Below are 24137 nucleotides of genomic sequence, written 5' to 3' on the forward strand. Positions count from 1 at the left end.
TAAAAATTGGGGTAAGTCCATAACTCCATCTTTTGTCTACCACCAACTCTACGCTGCCCACCGGACCGAATATTCCGACTTCTTGCCTGTCTTCACTGATGGCTCGAAGTCGGAGCTGTCTGTTGGATCTGCTGCTATCTTTCCAGGTCTTTCTATATCTGGAAAGATTCCCCCACAATGCAGCATATATACAGCTGAGTTGTATGCTATAGAGTTAGCCTTGGACCACATTAAAACCCATAGGTATCAAAAGTGTATGGTGTACACTGATTCTCTAAGTACACTGCAGGCTTTATCGGGTATGAGGTATAATCCTCATCCATTTGTGACCCAGATTCAGCAGACGTTGCATTCCTTGTTTGAGTGTTCATTTGACATTCGTTTCTGCTGGATCCCAAGCCACATTGGGATAGTGGGAAATGAACTGGCAGATGCTGCGGCCAGGTCACCCGAACCCCACAACACTTATTGCCTGTTAGTCCCCTATACAGACTACAGGCAGTTAATACACGATAAATTACTGTCCCAATGGCAACAATCCTGGCATGAGCAAGTCACAAACAAGCTCTATCAGATAAAGCCTGTAATCCTAGATTATGGGTCCCAAGTGTACACATTGGCTAGAAACAGCGTACTTAGATGGCTGGACCCAGTCCACCACCAAGCCATCCGTATTGCTACTGGAGTATTTAGAACATCCCCTGTCCAGAGTTTATATGTTGAAGCATCTGAACCACCACTGTCATTGCGACAAAAGCAATTGTCTTTAAAATATACTGTTAAATTAAAATCCCTGCCAGACAACCCTACGTGGACGTCTGTTTTCAAGCCACAATGGGAAAACTTATATAACACTCGTCAGACTGCCAATCGGCCTTTTGGTATCCGTGTCCAAGATCTGCTCAGAGAGCTCGACATCACGGTAGACAATGTTGCCCAGTCACCAAGGCAATCACTTCCACCCTGGCATGCTCGCATTCCATCATGCGACTTCTCCCTTAAAAATTGGGGTAAGTCCATAACTCCATCTTTTGTCTACCACCAACTCTACGCTGCCCACCGGACCGAATATTCCGACTTCTTGCCTGTCTTCACTGATGGCTCGAAGTCGGAGCTGTCTGTTGGATCTGCTGCTATCTTTCCAGGTCTTTCTATATCTGGAAAGATTCCCCCACAATGCAGCATATATACAGCTGAGTTGTATGCTATAGAGTTAGCCTTGGACCACATTAAAACCCATAGGTATCAAAAGTGTATGGTGTACACTGATTCTCTAAGTACACTGCAGGCTTTATCGGGTATGAGGTATAATCCTCATCCATTTGTGACCCAGATTCAGCAGACGTTGCATTCCTTGTTTGAGTGTTCATTTGACATTCGTTTCTGCTGGATCCCAAGCCACATTGGGATAGTGGGAAATGAACTGGCAGATGCTGCGGCCAGGTCACCCGAACCCCACAACACTTATTGCCTGTTAGTCCCCTATACAGACTACAGGCAGTTAATACACGATAAATTACTGTCCCAATGGCAACAATCCTGGCATGAGCAAGTCACAAACAAGCTCTATCAGATAAAGCCTGTAATCCTAGATTATGGGTCCCAAGTGTACACATTGGCTAGAAACAGCGTACTTAGATGGCTGGACCCAGTCCACCACCAAGCCATCCGTATTGCTACTGGAGCATTTAGAACATCCCCTGTCCAGAGTTTATATGTTGAAGCATCTGAACCACCACTGTCATTGCGACAAAAGCAATTGTCTTTAAAATATACTGTTAAATTAAAATCCCTGCCAGACAACCCTACGTGGACGTCTGTTTTCAAGCCACAATGGGAAAACTTATATAACACTCGTCAGACTGCCAATCGGCCTTTTGGTATCCGTGTCCAAGATCTGCTCAGAGAGCTCGACATCACGGTAGACAATGTTGCCCAGTCACCAAGGCAATCACTTCCACCCTGGCATGCTCGCATTCCATCATGCGACTTCTCCCTTAAAAATTGGGGTAAGTCCATAACTCCATCTTTTGTCTACCACCAACTCTACGCTGCCCACCGGACCGAATATTCCGACTTCTTGCCTGTCTTCACTGATGGCTCGAAGTCGGAGCTGTCTGTTGGATCTGCTGCTATCTTTCCAGGTCTTTCTATATCTGGAAAGATTCCCCCACAATGCAGCATATATACAGCTGAGTTGTATGCTATAGAGTTAGCCTTGGACCACATTAAAACCCATAGGTATCAAAAGTGTATGGTGTACACTGATTCTCTAAGTACACTGCAGGCTTTATCGGGTATGAGGTATAATCCTCATCCATTTGTGACCCAGATTCAGCAGACGTTGCATTCCTTGTTTGAGTGTTCATTTGACATTCGTTTCTGCTGGATCCCAAGCCACATTGGGATAGTGGGAAATGAACTGGCAGATGCTGCGGCCAGGTCACCCGAACCCCACAACACTTATTGCCTGTTAGTCCCCTATACAGACTACAGGCAGTTAATACACGATAAATTACTGTCCCAATGGCAACAATCCTGGCATGAGCAAGTCACAAACAAGCTCTATCAGATAAAGCCTGTAATCCGACATTGGCAGTCTAGTCTGCGCAGGAATCGCAGAGAGGAAGTTGTTTTAGCTCGGCTCCGCATAGGACACAGTCATCTTACACATGCCTTTTTGCTGAGGGCAGATGACTGTCCTATGTGTGAGAATTGTGACACCTATTTAAGCATACGCCACATTTTAACCGAGTGTCCACGTTTTAGACACGAACGTGATTTTTATTTTACCGCTTTTATTCCTCTGGCTGATCCTTATACACTCAGTCAGATTTTATCTGACAATGACAATGTGTCTGCTGTTTTTAACTTTTTAAAATCAGTAAACCTTTTTACTCGAATTTAAAATTGATTTGGCATTCCTTTGTTCATGTGTTTTGTACTTTTACTCCTTTTATATCTCGACATGGTGGCCTAACAACTTAGGTCACTGAATGTTTTCATTTTTTATATATGACCGGTATTTGGCGCATTATAGCCTCAGTTGCTGATGCGCCAATAAACTCCAAACCAAACCAAGGTGTGGCCTGACCATTGCCTTATACAAAGGGATAATCACCTCCATATCCCTATTAGAAAAATTCCTGTATATATCATTGACAAGACCCCATGAAGCTGCTCTGGCTGCCTGTCTGCACTGCACAGAAAACTTCACATCTGACTGCACAATTACCCCAGGTCTTTTTTATTCTCCACTACCCTTAGTGTAGTACCACATAGTTGGTATGTTACTCTGGTGTTACTGCTACCCATATGCAGTACTTTGGATTTGTCAATGTTAAACTTCAGTTGCCACCTCTCAGCCCATCTGCCAACTTTTCTGGGTCTCATTGCAGTAGCGTACTGTCATTAACAATCTTACCAACCTTCGTATTGTAAGAAAACCTGGACATTAAGCAGAACATCTGTAGTGCACCAAAATGGCCCAGCTGAAACATCAAGCAAACAAGTAACATAGCTGGAGACATCCTACTGAGGTAAGAGGCTGATGGAGAATGAAGAGAATCATACAGTCTAATAGATGGGCCAGATTTCACTTTTATTTACTTTGTTTTCATTCAGAAATATATTAGCCATATGATGCTAAGAAGTCTAAGGTACTCTACCAACAAAAAAAATAAAATTAATTAATTAAAAAAATAAATAACATAAAATAAAAATAAACTGGATATTAGACTTCCTCCTAACACAGATATCTATCCAGCTAACCTTTGAATCTTCTCTTCTCTAGTTTTCAGCCCCAACCATTCATGGAAGGAGCTTATTCCAGCAATCAACAACTTGCTGGCTAAAACAAAACATTCTGCAATGTAATCTACACCTCTTCCTTCATAGTTTGGATTTATAGCTACAGGATTACATACCAACAAAACAAACAAGTGGTGCTTGAGGCTTGTCACTGACATTCTCTCAGGTATGGCAAGCTAGGGCAGCCTTTCTACCTGGGAGTCCAAAACGCTGATGGAACTAATATTCAGCTGATGCTTGAGTCAAGCGGACTTAATTTCAGGGAGGTGTGTTCATTCTGCAAAAACCACATCCTCTGCTTTCACTTCATGATAGTGGGACTGTTATTAACCTTAGGTAAAACCCCAGTGCGAAGGTCCCAAAATACTGCACTTAGTATACCAGAGATGACCACCCAGGTCATCTCTGGTATACTAACATAAGTAGGGATCGGGATGTGGTGTCCACACCACACAGAGGAATGTTAATCCTCTGTGAGCTGAATTCAGTGAGGTCCGGTCATTCTGTGACAACCAAATTCTCTGCTTTCACCTTGAATCTTGTCAACAGCTGCAATACCACAAATTTGCTTATTGAAGGCTTGAAGTGGTGAAACCCATGTTTCATAAACTGGTGCAAAGTTCCAGCAACACCCCCCCCCCCTTCATTTCTTCCATCATGCACTATGAGTCATGTATTTTCAGGTTATGAATGAGCATCATTATGGAGAGATCCAATCTCCCTTCCATTTCAAGCCCTAAAACGGTGTTCACAGGGTGGCCAATTTCATAGTCCACCAGACCACACCTATTGGTTATTCAGATCACCTAGTTATAATCTTAGCAGTAGCATTAGCATTAGTTGAGGCATGTGATGCAAGAAAGCAAGCTTATACAGCATCAGCCAAAAAAAAAACCCCTTCCCATTTTACCCATCCAGTCACTACAAATGTTTGTCTAGTTCAGCCTTAAATTTATTTAAGCTATCAACTTCCGCAACAACAGATCGAAGTCTGTTCCAGCAATCAACTACCCGCTGGCTAAAGGCAAATTTCCACACATCTATTCTATAACTGTCTTTCCTCAATTTGAATTCATGCCCCCTGAGGTTCATAATCTGAGTAAGCGGAATTGTCCTGTCAGCATCGAGCCTGCTCAAACCATTCAAGACCTTACACACCTCAATTTATTCACCTTGCAGGTGCCTAGTCTCCAGATTCTGTAACTTGCAAAACTTAATCCGGTGCCTCCGTAGCCAGGTGGGAAGGAGCAGCAGTGCGTAGCACACACTTCTTGATTAGACCGGGGTTCGAGCCCATCACCACCAAATACGAAGGATGCAGAAAGGTCAGGGAATGACCACTGCATATTCCCGGAGCAATATGGCCTTAGTTGCTAATCCTCCTAAAAACCAAATAACAAACAACAGAACTTAAAGCCTTTCTTCATAAACACACCACTTTGTTCCTCTTACCAATCTTGTTGCCCTTCTCTGCACTCGTTCTAGTAATTCTACATCCTAAAATGAGGCCTCCAGACCTGTATATAGTACTCAACATGTGGCCTGAACATTGCCTTATACAAAGGTATAATCACCTCCTTGTCTCTGCTAGCAAAATTCCTATATATCATTGACAAAACTCCATGACCTGCTCTGGCAGCCTGTCTGCACTGTTCAGAAAACTTCATATCCGACTGCACACTTACCCCCAGATCTTACCCCAAATGTACCAACTGTGTGGTACTACACTCCCTGAGTGTAGTACCACACAGTTGGTACATTTCTCTTGGGTTACTGCTACCTATATGCAGTACTTTTCATTTGTCAATATTAAACTTCAGTTGCCACTTTTCAGTCCATCTGACTAAGTTTTCTAGGTCCTGTTGCAGTAGCATAGTCTTTACTGTCATTAACAACCCTGCCAACCTTTGTATCATCTGCAAACTTGGACATTTAGCCTGATATACCTTCATCGATATCATTGAAAATACACAAAACAACAATGGGTCCAGCACTGAATCCTGAGGGACTCTGCTAATAACATTAGCCCACGTAGAGCAGTGTCCATTTATTACCACTCTCTGCCATCTTCCACTCAACCATCCTCTTTATCCATTGCATTAACTTGCCCTTAATGCCATACCTCTCCAATTTGTACAGCAGTCTTCCCCGTGCAACAGTATCAAAAGGTTTACTGAAATCCAAGTATATGATAAAATTATTTTTGGCATCCAGTTCCTTTGTGACCACATCATAGTATCCAATCAAATTAGTCAGACGAGACTTCCCCTTAACAAACCGATGCTGTGTCTGAGCTATTACTGCTGTCTTGTCTAGGTGATCCTGTATCACCTCTTTAACCAGTGACACCATTATTTTCCCTGGAACAGAAGTTAAACTAACCGGTCTATAATTATTTGTGTCACCCTTTGAACCCCCTTTTATGAATTGGGGATAGATTTGCTCATCCTGAGTCCATGGAGACCTCCCCTGACTCTAAGGATGCTCTCATAATTATGGCTAAGGGTTTGCTTACTTCCCTTGCTGACTCCTTCATTATAACTGGATAGATTCCATCTTCCCCAGGTGCCTTTTTTATGATTAACTTCAATTTTATTCAAATATTAAAATAAATTTCAAATTTATTTCTTCACATTATTAATTTCTCCTCCGCTTTGCTCAGTTATTACAAAATCACCTAGCTCCCTGTTAAGAGTTTGAAAAACTTCTGGCATTCCCCTCCTTGAATAACTCCTCATGTGTGAATGTAGATACAAAATACTCATTCAGTTTATCAGCAACTTGAGCAGGATCATCAATAATCAAACCATTTATGTTAAGTGCACCAATCTAATTCATCCCCTTCCTTCTAGAGTTTACATAAGTAAAGAACTCTTTGCTGCTTTTCTTTGCATCCTTTGCCAAAGATTTCTCATAATCTGCCTTCGCCTGCCTAACTTCCTTTGTGACTTGATTACAGACTAGCTTATATCTGCCATAGGCTTCTGTGTCACCTGATAATTTATATGCATCCCATGCATTTTTCTTCTCTGCCCCGAGCCTCATTAATTCATCCAACATCCATTTAGGCCTGAATCTTGAACAGTATTTCTTAGTTGGTATGAAAAGTCTAGTAGTCTCCAAGATGAAGTCCCTGAAGGCTTCCCATTTAGAATTCACTGTTGGTAACAACATGAGTTGATCTCTGTATAGAATTTAAAAACTGTCTGAGCCCACTGTAGTCACCTTTACGAAAACAAAAAATCCTGCTCTTTATCTTTGATGGTAGTTACATCTTTTAGTAAATCCCACATCAGTACGCTGTAATCACTGTCAACTAGTGGTTCCTTTATCTGCAAATTCTTAATGCAAGAATAATCACTGCTGATAATCAGAATAAGGGTGTTACTCCCTCTGGTTGCCCCTCGGACATGTTCCTGTAGAAAGCAGTCCTCTAATAAATCCACAAAAGTCTTGCTAGTGTGTGAGTGACCAATCCACAAGTTCAGTGAGTACAAATGAACATCTGCACAAATATTCATTGTACTCATAAGAGTCATTAGGCCTATAACATACTCCTACTCTAATTTTTGATTTTTCAGTGCTTATGTCACACCAAACAGACTCAGAATTGCACACTCCACCTGTGTCAACTGGATGCACTTCCTTAGAGTTTGCCTTTCTTAACTAACAGCATAACCCCTGCCTCCCTTTGTACCCTTTCTGTACACATTATACTCCCCAAATTCCAAATCTGCACTGCTTATATCTATGTGACACCATGTCTCTGATATCTCAACAATATCTGCCTTTGATGACTTGATCAGCACTTCAAATTCATCAAATTTATTTAGTATACTTCTAGCATTGGTGTACATGCACCTCTTCTTACTCTTAGTTATACTAACACAGCCCGTGTATTTAATAATTCCATGATGAATCCCAGCAGTTCTTGAAATCCCCTGCAACCTGTTCTCCAGGCTGCTGCTCATTACAATAGAAGCAGTGCAAGAATCACTTTCACCTCTGCCTGCAGCTTAATATTTTAGTCTGTGGTTCCCTCCCTATCTCTAGGCGCCTCCGTAGCCAGGTGGGAAGGAGCAGCAGTGCGTAGCACACGCTTCTTGATTAGACCGGGGTTCGAGCCCGTCACCACTAAATACGGAGGATGCGGAAAGGTCAGGGAATAACCACCGCATATCCCGGAGCAATATGGCCTTAGTTGCTCATGCTCCTAAAAACCAAATAAACAACAACAACAACCCTCCCTATCTAGCAGTTTTCCGACCCAGTTAACACTACCTCGATAGCATCAGCAAATATTCTTGCAATGCTAGATGAAGAATAATGAGATCATGTTTGCTTATGATCTCATATTTTGTTTCCAATATTATTCCTCTTTGCTGTTTCTTTTTATTAATATTCAATAAAAATACTCTTCGTATTACTTCATTTTGGCAAACTGTACAGTATTAGTAAGCGGGATAAATTTGAAATAAGTCGACAATGAAAATTAAGAGCAACACAACCGCTCTTTGTAATGTGGATGTGGTAACTGCTTTATCTTATGTGAGTCAGTAAGACACTCTCGGCCGAGACTCTGCCTGGTCAAACAAACGCATGCACAGTAGTATGCGTAGCTCTACAATACTACAGTACTAGTGTATAGCCACAGGCGTGGCTTGAAATGCATATTTATGAAATTTTAGCATTTATTTATTGCAATTAATGTTCATTTTTTCGATTTTGTTGATAGTTGATACTTGAATAAAAAAAAAAGAACTCGTAAAGCCGGAACTGCCCGTATGTGATATAATGTCAGTAAATTGTATTCTGTTGAAATATATTTTTTTTTGTCAATTTATTTTAATGTTTTATTTTTTCCTTGTTAGTGGTACCGAATATAATGGTGCATCTTACAATCGTGGCATCTTAGAATTGATGAAATACGTTAGATAGCTGCCATTTTTCTGTGCATCTCTGAAGGCTAATGTATCCTAACGCATCCTTGTGGACTAACGCATCCTAAAGAAACTATGTTTGGTGGTGATCATTAACTACTGTTTCAATCTTGACATCATCTATAAATTTTGACACCATGTCCTTTACCCATTTGTTGATTTAATTTAAGAAAATCATAAACATGAGTGGTCCCAGTACCAATCCTTGGGGAATGCCGCTTATTACATTTTCACAATTTGAAAAATAACCATTAATCACAATGCTCTGCTTCCTGCCCTGCAGCTATTCTTCAATCCATCTAAGGATTTTGTCTGTGATTCCAACATGTTACAGTTTATACTGTAACCTCTTATGTGAGACTTAATCAAGTGCTTTGCTGAAATCTAAGTAAATAATGTTAGTTATTTCCTACATCCAGTGCCTAAGCAATTCTGTCAAAATAGCTAACCAGTTTGATTAAATATGATTTTTTCTTTACAAACTGTAGACCAAAATTGATGACAAATAAACTGATTATCTTAGTGGCAGAAAAGAAAGATGATAGGATGAATATCACTTATTTGGGAACTCTGAATTCTATAAATATAAATTAGGTGTGTTAAGGTAGATTATGAGTGTTCTTAGTTAAGAGTGTAAAGATCTGTAAAAAAAATTCCTTCACTTATGTTAGTAGTAAAAGGAAAGGAATTGACCGTACTGGTCAGTTCTTTGATATTTGTGGCAAGAGGACTAATAATCCTGAACTTAGATTGCTGATAAGCCGAATAAATATATTCACACGAGAAAGTTTTTAAAGTTGGGGACACTATTGTTCTATCTAATAATACCAAGTGGAGGTAAAACTGTAAACAGTTTATTATAGTGGCTTGTAACTGTGGTGAATGGCTTTATGTCAACTCAGAAGGGACAAGAAGTGAAGTTATTTCAATTGGAAGTGAACAAAGCACCAGGAGCTGGCAAAATTGATCCAGTTATACTGAAGGAAGCAGCAAAAGATGTAAGTACCTTTTAGCTGTTTTAATGAGACCATTTGTTCTTTTCAGAATGGTGACTCAAAGGATGAAATGAGCAAGTACAATCTTCTCAGTTTGACTTCCATGCCAGGGAAGATTATGGAGTCATTTGTTAAGGATGTAATACAAGATTATCTGGACAAGCATGGAATTATAAGGGAATCACATCTGGATTTATTAAGAGCAAATCATGTCTAAATAATGTATTTAGCTTACTGTGGGGTCTTCGTAAATTCGATAGAAGGAATAACTTCAACATCATTTAGATTTCAATAAAGAATTTGATACAGTTCCACCTGAACAATTGCTGTATAAGTTGAAACAGTGTGTCATTAAGGCCAAGTGACCACTGTGTACAAAGGGATATCTAATCTTACCTAATTGCACTCCTCAGTGGTAGTAGGCTGTTGCTCTTTGTGGACTAATGTTATGAGCTTTGTGGGCTCCCATAGGTTTCATTTTCTGGTCCCCTTACTGCTTCTAATGTTCATTAATAATATTGATGTTGGTATTTCAAGTTTAATGTCTAAGTTTGTTACATAGGTAGGTAGGGTAGTTAATGGCAGCAATTAAACAATGCTAGTTCAACAAGACTTGGATAAATTATTTGGATGATCTGAGAAATGCAGCTGATGTTTAATACTGGAAAATGCAAGATCTTGCATCTGGGTATCTGTAATCCTAGAGTAAAGTGCTACTCGAGTACTACAAACTCAAGATTGTGGATAGTAATAAGGACTTGGGAGTAACTGCAATCTGACAAAGTTTTCTGAACGGTGTCGATGGTCTGCCAAGATGGCTCATGGTTTTGTCAGTGATATATCAGAACTCTTCCAGTAGAGATAAAGAGGTGATTATTCTGTAATGTAAAGTAATGATTAGGCCACATGTTATATTGCATACAGACTTGAGGATTCAATTTTAGGAAAGATGTGCATCTCTTCTAAAAAGTGTGGAGAAGAGTAACAGGATTGCTCAAGTTCACAAAGGGGTATTATCAAACGAGAAACTTTGCTGAGCTACATTATTTGGAAACAAGGTTTTAACTGGATGATCTAACTGAGGCATTTAGGGCCTTGAAAGGTTTGAGTAAACTAAATGTCAAGGGAACTTTTACACCTAGTCATGACCTATATAAGGGAGCATAAATTTAAATTGAGAGGACATAATTTTAGACTAGTTGGCCAAAATTTTTCTTTAGTCATAAGAATGTTTAAGGAGGAAATGGATAATTGAAAGGAGGGCAGATGACATTGGTTATTTAATTTTATTTTTAAATTTAATTTAAATGTGATGTACTTATTTTTATTTTATTTTATTTATTTTTTGGCTGTAGGTACATAAGCTTGCTCATTTTGTGATATTAATACTATTTATGCTGAATTGTGCACATACATAATTTTGCATGTGTTCATCACACACAAAATTAAAAATAAACTTAAAAATGGAAGTGACTAATGTCACATTTACATTCATGTTTATAATTTTTTTTAACGGAATAAAAGTTTTGTTTCTTTGAAAATTACTTAAACACATTTTTAAATTTTTATAATTTTCATTTGAAAATAAAAATTTCATATAATAATTAGTGCAGTCTATTTCCCTCAGCATGAATTGTTGAGGAGGCTTCCATCCTGCAGTGGGTTGATAATGGCTGCACTTTACCTTTTTATTAGTAAAAGGCCATGCCAGTAAAAGGTATATTCCAAGCAGAATTCAATAAAACCCTCAGAAATACAAAAGAAAGTTGTACATTTATCAGGTGTAACATGATCATGTTTCTTACCATAGGGAGTTCAATTGCTGCCAGATTAAACACAGTTAAAATTTTCAAGTTCCACTCTTGCAGATTTTTTTTTTAGCGACTTAATTTATGTTGCTAAAACTGTAAACAGTTTATTATAGTGGCTTGTAACTGTCGTACTTTATTATTTTTAGACCAAGTTATGTTGTTCCATCTGGAATAGCTTATGGCATAAAGATGGTATTTCCTGTATTTCGAGGATATACCCAACAGGTAAGTTAAAAATTTGTCAAACTTTAAAACCAACGTTATTATCCATTAATGTGTAGTTATTTCAGAATGTGATGGTCATGATCCTAACACTTAAATGCTTAAAATAGTATAAATGACATAGGTTTATGACACTGATTTCTCAAAGTAAGGCAATGCTCTTAATCGTATGAATATACTGGATGTAGTAAGGAACGCTTCACTAAATGAGATGACAGTAAATTTAAAATTTTGAGATATAAAGCATTAACACTTATTACAGAATATAGATTTAAATTTAAAAGGCAGTGTATATGATATCTTTTTGAAATTTTAGTCTGAAAAGACAACAAAAAAAGCTGAGATACTTTCTGTCTATATTGCTGCTATGCTAATTTCAAATGTTTCGCTGCTGCCTAACCATTGCACTGGTGACTTAGCTGGGTCTTTTTCTGGAGGGCAGTATGTAAAATTGGCATGGTACTATTTTTCTGCTAGGCCTGAGGAATCGAACCATGAGAAGCTGTTGGTGGATCTATGGCGCAGATAGATCCACCAACAGCTCCCTCCTTTCTTTCTACCCTGGTCATCGCTTCTTCCTTCTGGGGCTGGGTTGGTGGTGGTGCAGATCTGATCATCTATAGTCTGGAGTGAACGCTGAAGGATGGAGTTGAGGTTAACCAGGTGGTAAATGGTTAATTCCCTCTTGTTCCTATTGATGCTGCTCCTTCAGCTGTATTAGATGGTCTAAGTCTTTACCTGTGATTTTTACCCAATGCAGTGGAAAGCATTGCCCTCTTCCCACCTCAAGGGTGTTACTGCCCTATTTAATTCACTCTAAGATCGTTCAAGGTGCAGTACAAATGTAATCACACCTCCCCCAGCAGTGTACTTTTCAAGTCTGTAAAGTGTATCTAGACTTTCTCATTTGTTTAAATCCTTGAAATCATTTCATCTATCCTAGGACAATAGGAGAAGGTAATCCTTTTATGAAATTCTGCAGGATAGCTGTTGGCCTAGAGGATTGATCTAATCCTACTTAGTTCTGGCCGTAATTAGTTAAAAATCTGCATGCTGCAGGGCCCTGAAGAACACTTGACTGCACCAGCATTGATGCTGGGTTATATTGGTGATTAGGACTGTTGCTGTTTCCATGCCTTTTAGCAGATTTCAGTAGTGATAGCTCTCTTCACTAGCATACCATGTAGAGTAGGGTGTTGTTTACTTCCAGTTTAAGAGTGAAGTATGCTTGTTTATTTAAAAGTGGAAATTTCCTAAATTCCTTTTGCTGCAGTTCCATATTACTGATGAATTAGACCCACATATTACTGATGAATATGTGGGTCTAATTACTGGTACGTATCACTGATGAATTAGACCCACAGCTTATCCTATATGTGGGAAAGAGGTGACAGGGCTTTGAACTCGAGGTCAACCATAAAGACCTTTGCAGAAGGTTGGGGCGAAGTTAGTTCCCTACACTTAACCACTTCTTCTGGGAAAAATTTAACCTCAAACTGGAAATTAGCCTGCTGGTATCAGTGTGATCTAAGCTATCATCTTCTGAGAGGCAAAGGATAGGCTGCGTGTGTATGGCAGTTTTTGTGGGCCCACTAGTCAAGCTGAGCCTGACTAGCAGGACCACGGAATGAATTAATATGGAAATAGTTCTTTTCTGTATACAGTAGAAACTTATTAATACAAATTCAGCTCGTACAAAACACATATCATTCTCCTGCTAAAGGGAATAGGAAAATAGGATAGGCTTTTCTATATAACATTAGTTTACAACAAACATCAGCTAATATATATTCAAAAGTCCGTTTTTGTCTCTTTAGAAATAAATTTTGTTATTGGTTAATACAAATAATATGGCTTTGGTACATTCATAATTAATAAAGTTCAATTTATTCCAAAAAAAAAAAAAAAAAATGCTGTTCAAAGAGTTTGGCAATGGTGGAAAATTAAGTGAAGAAATCATTGTTATTCCATTATGCTGCAGAGCAGTTGGCAATAGAAAACTGAACTCACTTATGCTTGAAAATTTTTCCCAGCCAAGATGTTTTAAAGTGGTTAACCAACTTCCATGTGATTATGAGGCCTGTAAGAGTTACCAGTTTGCAGTCAGAATTTTTCAGTTTTGTTAATTGAGAGTGGATAAAGAATGGCTTCAAAAAAAAGGACATTTTGATAATAGTATATAATTGTATAGCACCTTATGCTGAGACTCTAAAGCTGAAGAACATACTTTCTTAAAATACACCTGTTTTGTTCAGCAACTGGATAAAGCAACTGGAATTTATAACCTCAAGAGAACATAGAAAGCCTGCATGATAAGGTACTTGATCCTCATTGTAGAAAGAGAAAATAGTTTTTGGCCAAGGTGGGACATCACGGTTTCTATTCATATCATTTCTTGGGATGGCTTTGTGAAATAAAGACCCATATATTGCATCAACAGGTTAAGTGAGAATGTCATTGAAAAATATGGTCCAGCAAATGATTATGATAGGATGGAATATGGAACAGATGTAACTTTGAAGGAACATTTGGGTTTTATTGGAGAACTGGTGAGTTTGCTAAGACTGATAATGATGATGATATTATAGCAGTGCTAAAAATAAAAGAGCTGGTGACCACCAAGCAAAATGAAGTTTTTGTTACCAGTAATGGAAGTGAAAGTTAAAATGTCTGTGCTGTTCTTAAGAATGTATGTCAGACATAAACCATGCAAATGAAATTAGATTCTTTCTTTAAATTTATTTATTCAAGAGTTAAATGGTTTGCATGTTTCCTTTGATATTAATACTATATAAATTCTGCTTTTACTGGTTTACGTGATACTAATTATATATTTAAATTTGTTATATATATATATACAAGGGAGTATCAAAAAGTTCGTACCCTGACCTAGATAAAACATCAGTAGGAAGATACCATTTTTAATATAAGTTGTCTACACATTCAATAACTAACATGTGAAATTTCATTCCTGTAGGTGGTTGTACATCAGAGGTGAAGTCCGGAATCTGAGGAAGTGTGCTATGGTTGACAAAGTAGAGTATTGAACAGTGATCAAGTTCCTGCATTTGCAGTGCAAGAAAGCTCAGGAAATTGACGAAGAAATGAAAGCTGTGTATGGGCAGAATTGTCCATTCTATGACATGTAAAAAAAGTGGAAATGGTAGTTCCAGTGTCTTTGATGAGCCAAGAGAAGGAAGGCCATCCACAGACAGTGAGACGGTTGCAAAGGTTGAGCAGCTGGTGCTGAGTGATAGACATGTGACAATTCATTTCATCGCAAATGCAGTGGGAAATAGTTATGGGTCTTCCTGCAGCATTTATCATGACCATCTGCGCATGCCTAAGGTCTCCATATGTTGGGTTCCAAGATTGCTGACGCCTTTGCAGAAACAATGTTCTTTCTAACTGTTGGATTTGTGCTACTGCAGCACCCACCCTATTCTCCTGACCTAGCACCATCAGACTTCTTCTTATTTCGAGAAATGAAGAAACCATTGCGTGGATGCTGCTTTGATTCGTCTCACGAAGTCATCAATGAAGTGGAATCATAGTTTCAGGCAAAAAGTGCATATTTCTGTGATCAAGGCATTAAACAACTGATTCATAGATGGGAAAAATGTGTTACTGTACAATGGAGAGTACATAGAAAAGGATTAAAGTTCCTGTGAAGTTTCACCTTTCTAGGTAAGGGTACAAACTTTTTTTTTGATACCCCCTTGTATTTTTTCTCATGGCTTCTCATATAAATAAAAGAAAATTTAAACAAAATGGTAGTATTCTTATTACTGTTAGTGAGCTTAAGTTAATATTGATAGATATGTACCATTAGAAAGTGGCTATGTGTTGGAACATTTTTGGCAGACCTTGTTATTACAAAACCTGAAAATTTAGGTCCCTTTCTATTTATGAGGTTCTATCATATTTTATTTATTAATTTATTATTATATATATTTTTAAATCTGATAACAAGAACTCTGCAATGATAATAACTCTTTAACATGTTTGCTGCCTCAAAGCATATATGTGTAAAACGGCACTCTGAGCTTTGTGCTGCAATTCATACAAGCAGTCATTCTTAAGCGGTTAACCAGTTTTTATTGCTTTCAGTTAAGCTCTTTTCTTTAATTAGTGGAATCAGGTGATGACAGCTCTTGCTGATTCATGTACCTCAGACTAGACCTAGGATTGCTCTATAATGGAACAGGAAATATTATTGTGAAGTAAGTTTCAACATTTTGTGAGTGATAATTATGTTGTGTTCCTTGGTACATTTTGTAATTTGGAAATGATTTGTGAAACAAGGAGTAATGGTTAGCATTACTGTGTGGGAATTATTAGAAACTCCATTTGCAAGAAGAAATATTAAAACCAAAAAATCATGTGATTGAACCTGAGAGGCCTGTGCATCTTTGTGTAATGTTAATTGTAATGAATTTACAAAGTTGTTTTGTTCTCTCTGTCTATTGTTGTGAGGGTAAGTCATGGACAAAAATATAAGATGGTTTAGGGACCTTTTGTTCTCAAAACAGGCAAAATTCACTCATGCATATTTTCTCATATTAAAAAAAAAAAAATCATAGGACTCATATGCCTTTCTCTAATCTGATTTGTGTGCTCAATCTCTTTAAAACTGTAATAAATTAAAAGTTAAATTTGTAAAAAAAAAAAATTAAAAAAAAAACCCGTTAGAGGTTACAATTTCTCCCTTCCCAAGCTTCCTCTACCAATGGGTGAGACATGGTGTGCATAGCTACTAAATTTCCTTTTAGCTGCCACTGTCATGTGCATGTGTGATTCTATCTACCAAGGCTCTCTTTGGCAGCTGTGACAGGAATATTGGTGACTACTGATTTTACATCAAAGCTCACCACCAATATATCTTTTTTTTTTGTATGGAAATCTACAAGTCGTTCCTGGAAGTCTCTAGAATTTTTTTATAAAGTGGGGATTAAGTGATAATTTTGGATACTGAAGATTTGCATAATAGAGGGCCTAATCATGATGAACTGCAGAACTTCATTTCTTGGTGTAAGATAGAAATTAGGCAGAATTAGATAAAACTTTCAGACTTACGGTTTATTCTAAAGAATTCTACAAGAGGAACCATTACATCAATGAAAATCATGGGTTTAATCTCAAGAACTCACATGTTCCACATTTGTACAGTAGTATTGGAGCAGGTGGGCCAGTAAATCAGAGTCTTATAATGGGGGATTTTAATTTCCCAGATATTGACTGGAATTTGTGGGTTGGTCACTCACACACTAGCAAGGCTTTTGTGGATTTATTGGATGATTGTGTTCTACGTCAGCATTTTCGGGAGGCAACTAGAGGGAGTAATTCTCTTGATCTGATTATCAGTAGTGATTCTTCATGCATTAAGAATCTGCAGATAAAGGAACCACTAGGTGGCAGTGATCACAGTGTGCTGAAGTGGGATTTACTCAGAGGTAACTACCATCACGGGTAAAGAGGAGGGTTTTTGCTTTCGTAAAGGCGACTATGATGGTCTGAGACAGTATTTACCAACTAAGAAATATTGTTCAAGGTTTAGGCCTAAATGGATGTCAGATGAACTAACGAGACATATGGCAGAGAAGAAAAATGCATGGGATACATATAAATTAATGGGCAACATGGAAGCCTATGATAGATATAAGCTGGTCTGTAACCAAGTCACAAAGGAGATTAGGCAGGCAAAGGTAGATTATGAGAAATCCTTGGCAAAGGATGCAAAGAAAAACAGAAAAGAATTCTTTACCTATGTAAACTCTAGAAGGAAAGGAATGAATCAGATTGGTCTACTGGATATTGATGGTTCAATGGTGAGGATCCTGCTCAGGTGGCTAAAAAACTAAACGAGTATTTTGCATCTACATTCACACATGAGGATTTATTCAGGAAGGGGAATGCCAGAGGTGTATTCAACTCTGGCAGTGAGCTAGATGATTTTGTAATAACAGAGGAAAGTGGAGGAGAAATTGTTGAGGATAAACATAAAGGCACATGGGGTGGATGAGATCTATCCAGTTATATTAAAGGAGGCAGCAAAGGAAGTAAGCAAACCCTTAGCCATAATTATGAGAGCTTCCCTGGAATTAGGGGAGGTATCCATAGACTGGAGATGTGCAAATGTGACCCCAATTCACAAAGGAAAATCAAAGGCTGACACAAGTAATTATAGACCTGTGAGTTTAACTTCTGTTCCAGGAAAATTAATGGAGGCACTGGTTAAAGAAGCACTGCAGGATTATCTAGACAAGACTTCAGTTATATCTCGGACACAGCATGGTTTTGTTAAGGGAAAGTCTTGCCTGACCAATTTGATTGGATACTATGATGCAGTCACAAAAGAACTGGATGCAGGGAATAACTTTGATATTATATATTTGGATCTTAGAAAGGCTTTTGATACTATTTTGCAGTCTTCCATGTTGTACATGGAAGACTGCTGCACAAATTGGAGCAGTGTGGCATTGGAGGCAAATTGCTGCTATGGATAAAGGGATGGTTGAGGGGTTAGAAGACAGAGAGTGGTAATCAATGGACACTGCTCATCGTGGACTAATATATTAGTAGATTCCCTCAGGGTTCAGTGTTGGGTCCATTATTGTTTTCTGTATTTATAAATGATATTGTTGATGGTATATCAAGCTTAATGTCCAAGTTTGCAGACGATACAAAGGTTGGCAGAGTTGTTTAAGACACTACTGACGCTTTGCTGCTGCAACGGGATTTGGAAAGGTTGAGCAGATGGGCTGAGAGGTGGAAAATGAAGTTTAACATTGACGAATGTAAATAACATACTACATATGGGGAAACAGCAACCCCGGAGCAACGTATCAACTCTGTGGTACTACACTGACAGTGGTAGAGAATGAAAAGGACCTGGGAATAATTGTGCAGGCAAATATGAAGTTCTCTGCGCAGTGCAGATGGGCTGCAAGAGTAGCTCATGGTGTCTTGTCAATGATATACAGGAATTTTTCTATCAGGGATAAGGAGGTGATTATTCCCTTGTATAAGGCAATGGTCAGGCCCCACCTTGAGTACTGTATACAGGTCTGGAGGCCTCATTTCAAGAAGGATGTAGAGCTGCTGGAACAAGTACAGAGAAGGGCAACAAGATTAGTGAATGGAACAAAGGGTTGTTCTTACGAAGAAAGGCTTAAGTTTTGCAAATTACAGTGTCTGGAGACTAGGCACCGGCGAGGTGATCTGATAGAGGTATATAAAGCCTTGAATGGTTTGAGCATGCTCAATGCCGATGGGATTCTTCTTCTTGCTCAGAATAATCACCTGAAAGGGCATAAATTCAGATTGAGGAAAGACAGATGTAGGTTAGATGTGCGGAAATTTGTCTTTAGCCAGCAGGTAGTTGGTTGGTGGAACAGACTTCCATCCCTTGTTGTGGAAGTTGATAGCTTAAATAAATTTAAGGCTCAGCTGGACAGGTATTTCGAACGAACGGAAGGGTGAAATGGAAGTGGTTTTTTTTTTTTTTTTTTTTTTTTTGGCTGATGCTGCATAAGCTTGCTTTCTTGCATCATATTCCTCTACTAATGCTAAAAGAAAGTTAAAAGGGCTACATGCAGGATTAAAAGTAATTTTCTAGTGGTTTTTGCAATACAGAATGAATCTAAGAAGGATAATAACATGGTATATTTAATTTAAATCTATATTCCTAGGTGTTAATGTTTTATTCCTCAAATTTTAATAAATTCATTAATACTGCATGCATTAAAGTGTTTGCTTTTCAGTATGGAGTGTAAAAATAGTAGAATTTTTATTCATATGAGAAATATTTCAGTTTGGTAATTTCCAGGATAAACTATCTGACCTTAAAGAAGCAGCACAGTATATTCGATGACCAGTACCTAATTTCTGGTGTACACGGTGGTCATAAAGTAACTTAACATAGTAAACATTTTAATGTAAATATGTTGATCTATTATATAAGAAATTATAAGTGTTTTGTTGTGACACCCCAATTTACATGGCTAAAAGTATTATTAAAAATCTCATCTGTCTGAATCAATAATGCTGATTTGAGTAATGAAATTTGAACAACAGAGAGGAACTAATCTTAGAACTCATTCATTATTTCTATTTAGAGTCCCTCTTTAGTTGTGTTGATATCTTTTGGGTCACATCTATAGATGCATTCTTCATATAACATTAGGTGGCTACTTTGTTTCAATTGCTTTAATTTTACCTCAAGGCATTTGAAACAAATACAGTGAAACTTCCCTTTAACGGACAGCCATGGGGAACGAAAATGTGTCCGTTAACAAGAAGTCTGAGAGAGAAAAAAAAAAAAGAAAGAAAGAAAAATCGTTAAATGTTTAATGTAAAATTAAATTAAAATATATACAGATTTTGAACAATATTTTTGTAAATAATATACAATTACATACACAAGAGATAAAGAAAATTGATTAAACATTTAATGTAAAATTAAATTACATTATATACAGATTTTGCACAATATTTTTGTAAATAATATACATACAATTGTGCTATGCATATTATGACTTTATCTTAAGAAAAATACATACAGTAATCACTTATTTTCTTCTGCACCTTCTTCCGGCTGATAATTTTGTTTTCAACATTTGTTTGGAGTAAAGAAACCATCGAAAATCCTTCAGTATCTTCTTCAGCGGCAAAAACATTTTTAAACGATTGATTTGTATGAGCGCTTCTATTTTCATCGGTGGTTCGTTGTTAATATGTTCTTCGACAGAATGACCTTCCATTTCTTCATCCTCATGAGGAACTTCTTGAAAAATATCAATGATGTTGTTGATATCTATAGCACCATCTTCTGTAGTGAGGTTCAAGTCTATATCTTTGTAGCCAGGGTCACTTGTAGCGGAAGTATCGTACATTATCCATAGATGTTGAAGTTCTTGTTCTTCTTGGTGCTCCACATTGCTGTTCACAACTTCAATTTTTGCGTTTGAGAAGCCAGACTTTACAAAACAGTTCACGACAGTTTGTTTTCTAATTGCGTTTACTGAAGAGGAAATCCATTGAATCGCAACTAGGTGCTCATTTTCTTTGCAAGGTCACTCGCACATGTTACATCGTTCATGTTTGCAATGAGATGTCTTAAAACACGTTTTCTGTAGTGAAGTTTAAAATTTTTTATTATCCCTTGATCCAAGGGCTGACACTCTGCAGATGTGTTTGGTGGCAGAAAAACGACTTGAATGATACAATTCAATGTGCGGGTGAGATGCAGCATTATCCATGAAAAGAATAATTTTTCTGTTTTGACGAATCATGTTTTGGTTAAAGTGACTTATCCATTTGCTCATGATATCTCGTGTCATCCACGCTTTTTTATTAGACTTCCAGTCAACATTCAAAAGATTCAACTTTTTGCTCTTGAAACAACGAGGATTTTGTGGTTTTCCTATAACAAGAGGTTGTTCAAAGTCTCCCAGCATATTTGAACAAAATAGTACAGTCAAGCGTTCGTCAGAAATTTTTCCGCCCTGGCACTTTTCGTTTTTTAGACTCATTGTTTTTTCAGGAAGAGCTTTAAAAAATAACCCTGTTTCGTCACAGTTGTAAATATCCTTAGCTTCAAAATCACGACATAAATCTTCCAATTTGATGGTCCACTCTGTTACAACCCCAGTATCAACAGATCCACCGTCACCACTTACGGTTTTCCAAGAAATTTTATGCCGAGTTTTGAACTTGTCTAGCTATCCCACAGAAGCTTTGAACTCATTTACTCCCATAGATTTCGCAACCTCCAAAGCCTTTTCCCTAATAATAGGCCCATTAATGGGAAATTTTTTAGCACGTTCGCGACGAAACCACTCATGCGTAACATTGTCAATTTGAAGTCCAACAGTTTTCGGGAATGATTTTTGAACCTTATTATTTCCGTGTTGCCAAAATTGTTTGAGCATTTCATTTTTTTTTTCTTTAGGATGTCTCTTACCTGCGTTTTCTCAATTTTGAATTTTGCAGCGAGATTGCGAACACTATTTTTTTTGCCGATCATACGCATTAATGAATTCTACTTTATCTTTTAAAGTTAAATGTTTACGAGAAGACATTGTGCACTTCACACGACACTGAACAAAACTGGAAACTGAAAAGACGAAAGGTGGACCAAATTGCCCCCCTGCCCTCTGCACACACCGAATTCATCAGAAGTTTTACACGTACCTTAAATTCTCGAAAAAGGGTTTAGAACTGCGGCGTAAACCTTGATAAAATTCAGAAAATCGGAAATAGAAAATAAACACACGATTGAGACAATACGTGGAAGAAAGGTTCCTTGAAAAAGGGCCATCAGCTCTCCCGCAGACCGTTATGGGGAGATAAAATTAAGTGCTAATCTAAACGAAACAGTGCAGATTGCCTGTCAACGTCCGTTACAGAGAATGTCCACTAGACAGAAGCTGAAAACACGTTAAAACCAATGGAGGTGAGATGGGGAATTTGAAAATGTCCGTTGTAGAGAGATGTCCGTTAACGAGAGGTGTCCGTTAGGAGAAGTTTCACTGTAGTTACATACAGTAACTGGTGAATATGTGGACACTCCATCCTGTTGAAATCGCATCCAACTCTCTCCCTCTTCTGTCTGAAGTCTAGAATGACAACAATAAACGAATCATATCACAAGCATGATAAATGTTATATTAGATGTTTATGTTTTAGCTACTGTTTTATAGTAATTTTTAAGTAGTTTTTAAATTGCATTTTTGTAAAATTTGTGTACTACCAGTTTCTTTTATGGTTATTGGGTCGCTTTGATGTATTTTCTCAAATCTTCATAAAGATAAGTATGATTTATTTACATTTAAGTTGTTTTTATAGTGTTCAGTGCTACTTTGAGCCTTTGTATTGCATCTCTCCAAACAGGAACACTGATTGACTTTTGACTCTAAGTGCCTTCTTTGTCATAAGACTGTTTGACTTTGTGCCTGCTTTTGGTAAAGTCTTGCAACCCTTATGTAATAACCCAATTAGGCACACCTACAACTGAACTGTTGTCTTATTACTCCGGACACACGGTTCTTCATTACTATACCTTACTGTGTCAACCACAGGCCACCTGCTTGTTTGTTATATCACTTGCTTGTATTCAGAGTTATTTAATCTTCAACATGCTACCTAAGGAAGCTGTTTCGTGCAATTTATGTCTTAAAATAGTACATAATTAGATTATCTATAAAGGAACATGTATTAAGATATTTTGTGATGAGCGTTCTCTGATAAAAACATTTTTCTGCATCTTCAAGTGTATTAAAAAATAATTTGAGATGCCCTTCATGTAATAGAACTAACAATGGAAGTTCAAATTTACATTCTCCTTCTAGTCAATATGATCAAAATTTTCAAAATATCCCAACAGATATTGATGTCCCTCGCAACCCAGAACATCCACCATCTCTTTCTTCTATCAATTTGCTACAGTCACCTAAACACTCAAACCATTCAATGAAGTTAACTAATGATGCCTCCCACCACATTGACGACATTTAACCCCCCCCAACTTCAACATCTCTAAAAGTTGATAGCTCAATTGCTACCCTGGATAAAATGCTAAGGAAACAATTTAGAGAAAATGGTGATATTAAACAGCATCTCTTTTGGATAGAAGATCAGCAGTGTAAGTGAATGCAGTCGAGCTTCCTCGCAACTTGCTGTTGACCCAAGCATACAGCTGAATCCCACTATGGTGAATAATCAACAGAAACCTGACAGTTAGTATACTGATCTCAATCCTAAAGTGCTTGTCCACAGCAGCTTGCCTACAAATACCTCAAGTTCCAGTAGAAACCACAGATGTGTTAGTGTGTAATAGGAACAAGAAATATGCAATCTTGTTAACATAAAAATCAAAATAGTTTTAGGTATAATAGTAATAGTATTTTTGTTAGCAGGCTAGATCCCAATATTGCCTCCCAACAGATGGATCAGCTATTTTTAGAGCTAGAAATGACGTAGAGCTTTCAAAATAAGAACAAAATATTCTGCATACACATCCTTTAGAAGCGTGCTAAAGAATTGTGACATACAACAATGTCTAAACCCTGATATCTGTCCAAATGATCTATTCGTTATGCCATATTATGGAACTGTCGGAAGTTCAGTCACCAACTCTAGTGCGACTACCATCTGATTCTCAATTTGCTGAACTGTTTGCATAGCTGTAGAATACCTTACCTGGTTCGCATCATACTCCACCATTCAACCTGCAACTTAATACATCTGTTTACAAACATCTTTGACACATGTACATCTCAACATTTTTCTTCAAAAGGTAAGAAGGATAAAAAATAAACTGTCTATGCTTATTGCATTATTAATAGAAGGAGCTCATG

The 24137-nt window shown here is 37.8% G+C and overlaps 1 protein-coding gene across 1 annotated transcript in view; it reads left to right on the top strand.

The window, feature by feature from the left end:
• The window catches only part of LOC150087340 (ubiquitin carboxyl-terminal hydrolase 20-like), a 561531-nt gene that overhangs the window by 156939 nt on the left and 380455 nt on the right, over positions 1–24137 (top strand). Inside the window, exon 7 of the mRNA XM_090372003.1 lies at positions 11703–11781. Within this exon, the coding sequence (XP_090228129.1) occupies positions 11703–11781 (79 nt within the window). The remainder of the gene's footprint in view (positions 1–11702; positions 11782–24137) is intronic.

This window comes from Mastigoproctus giganteus, chromosome 4 (genome assembly GCF_048544385.1).
Source record: "Mastigoproctus giganteus isolate SK-2022 chromosome 4, ASM4854438v1, whole genome shotgun sequence".
NCBI lineage: Eukaryota > Metazoa > Arthropoda > Arachnida > Uropygi > Thelyphonidae > Mastigoproctus > Mastigoproctus giganteus.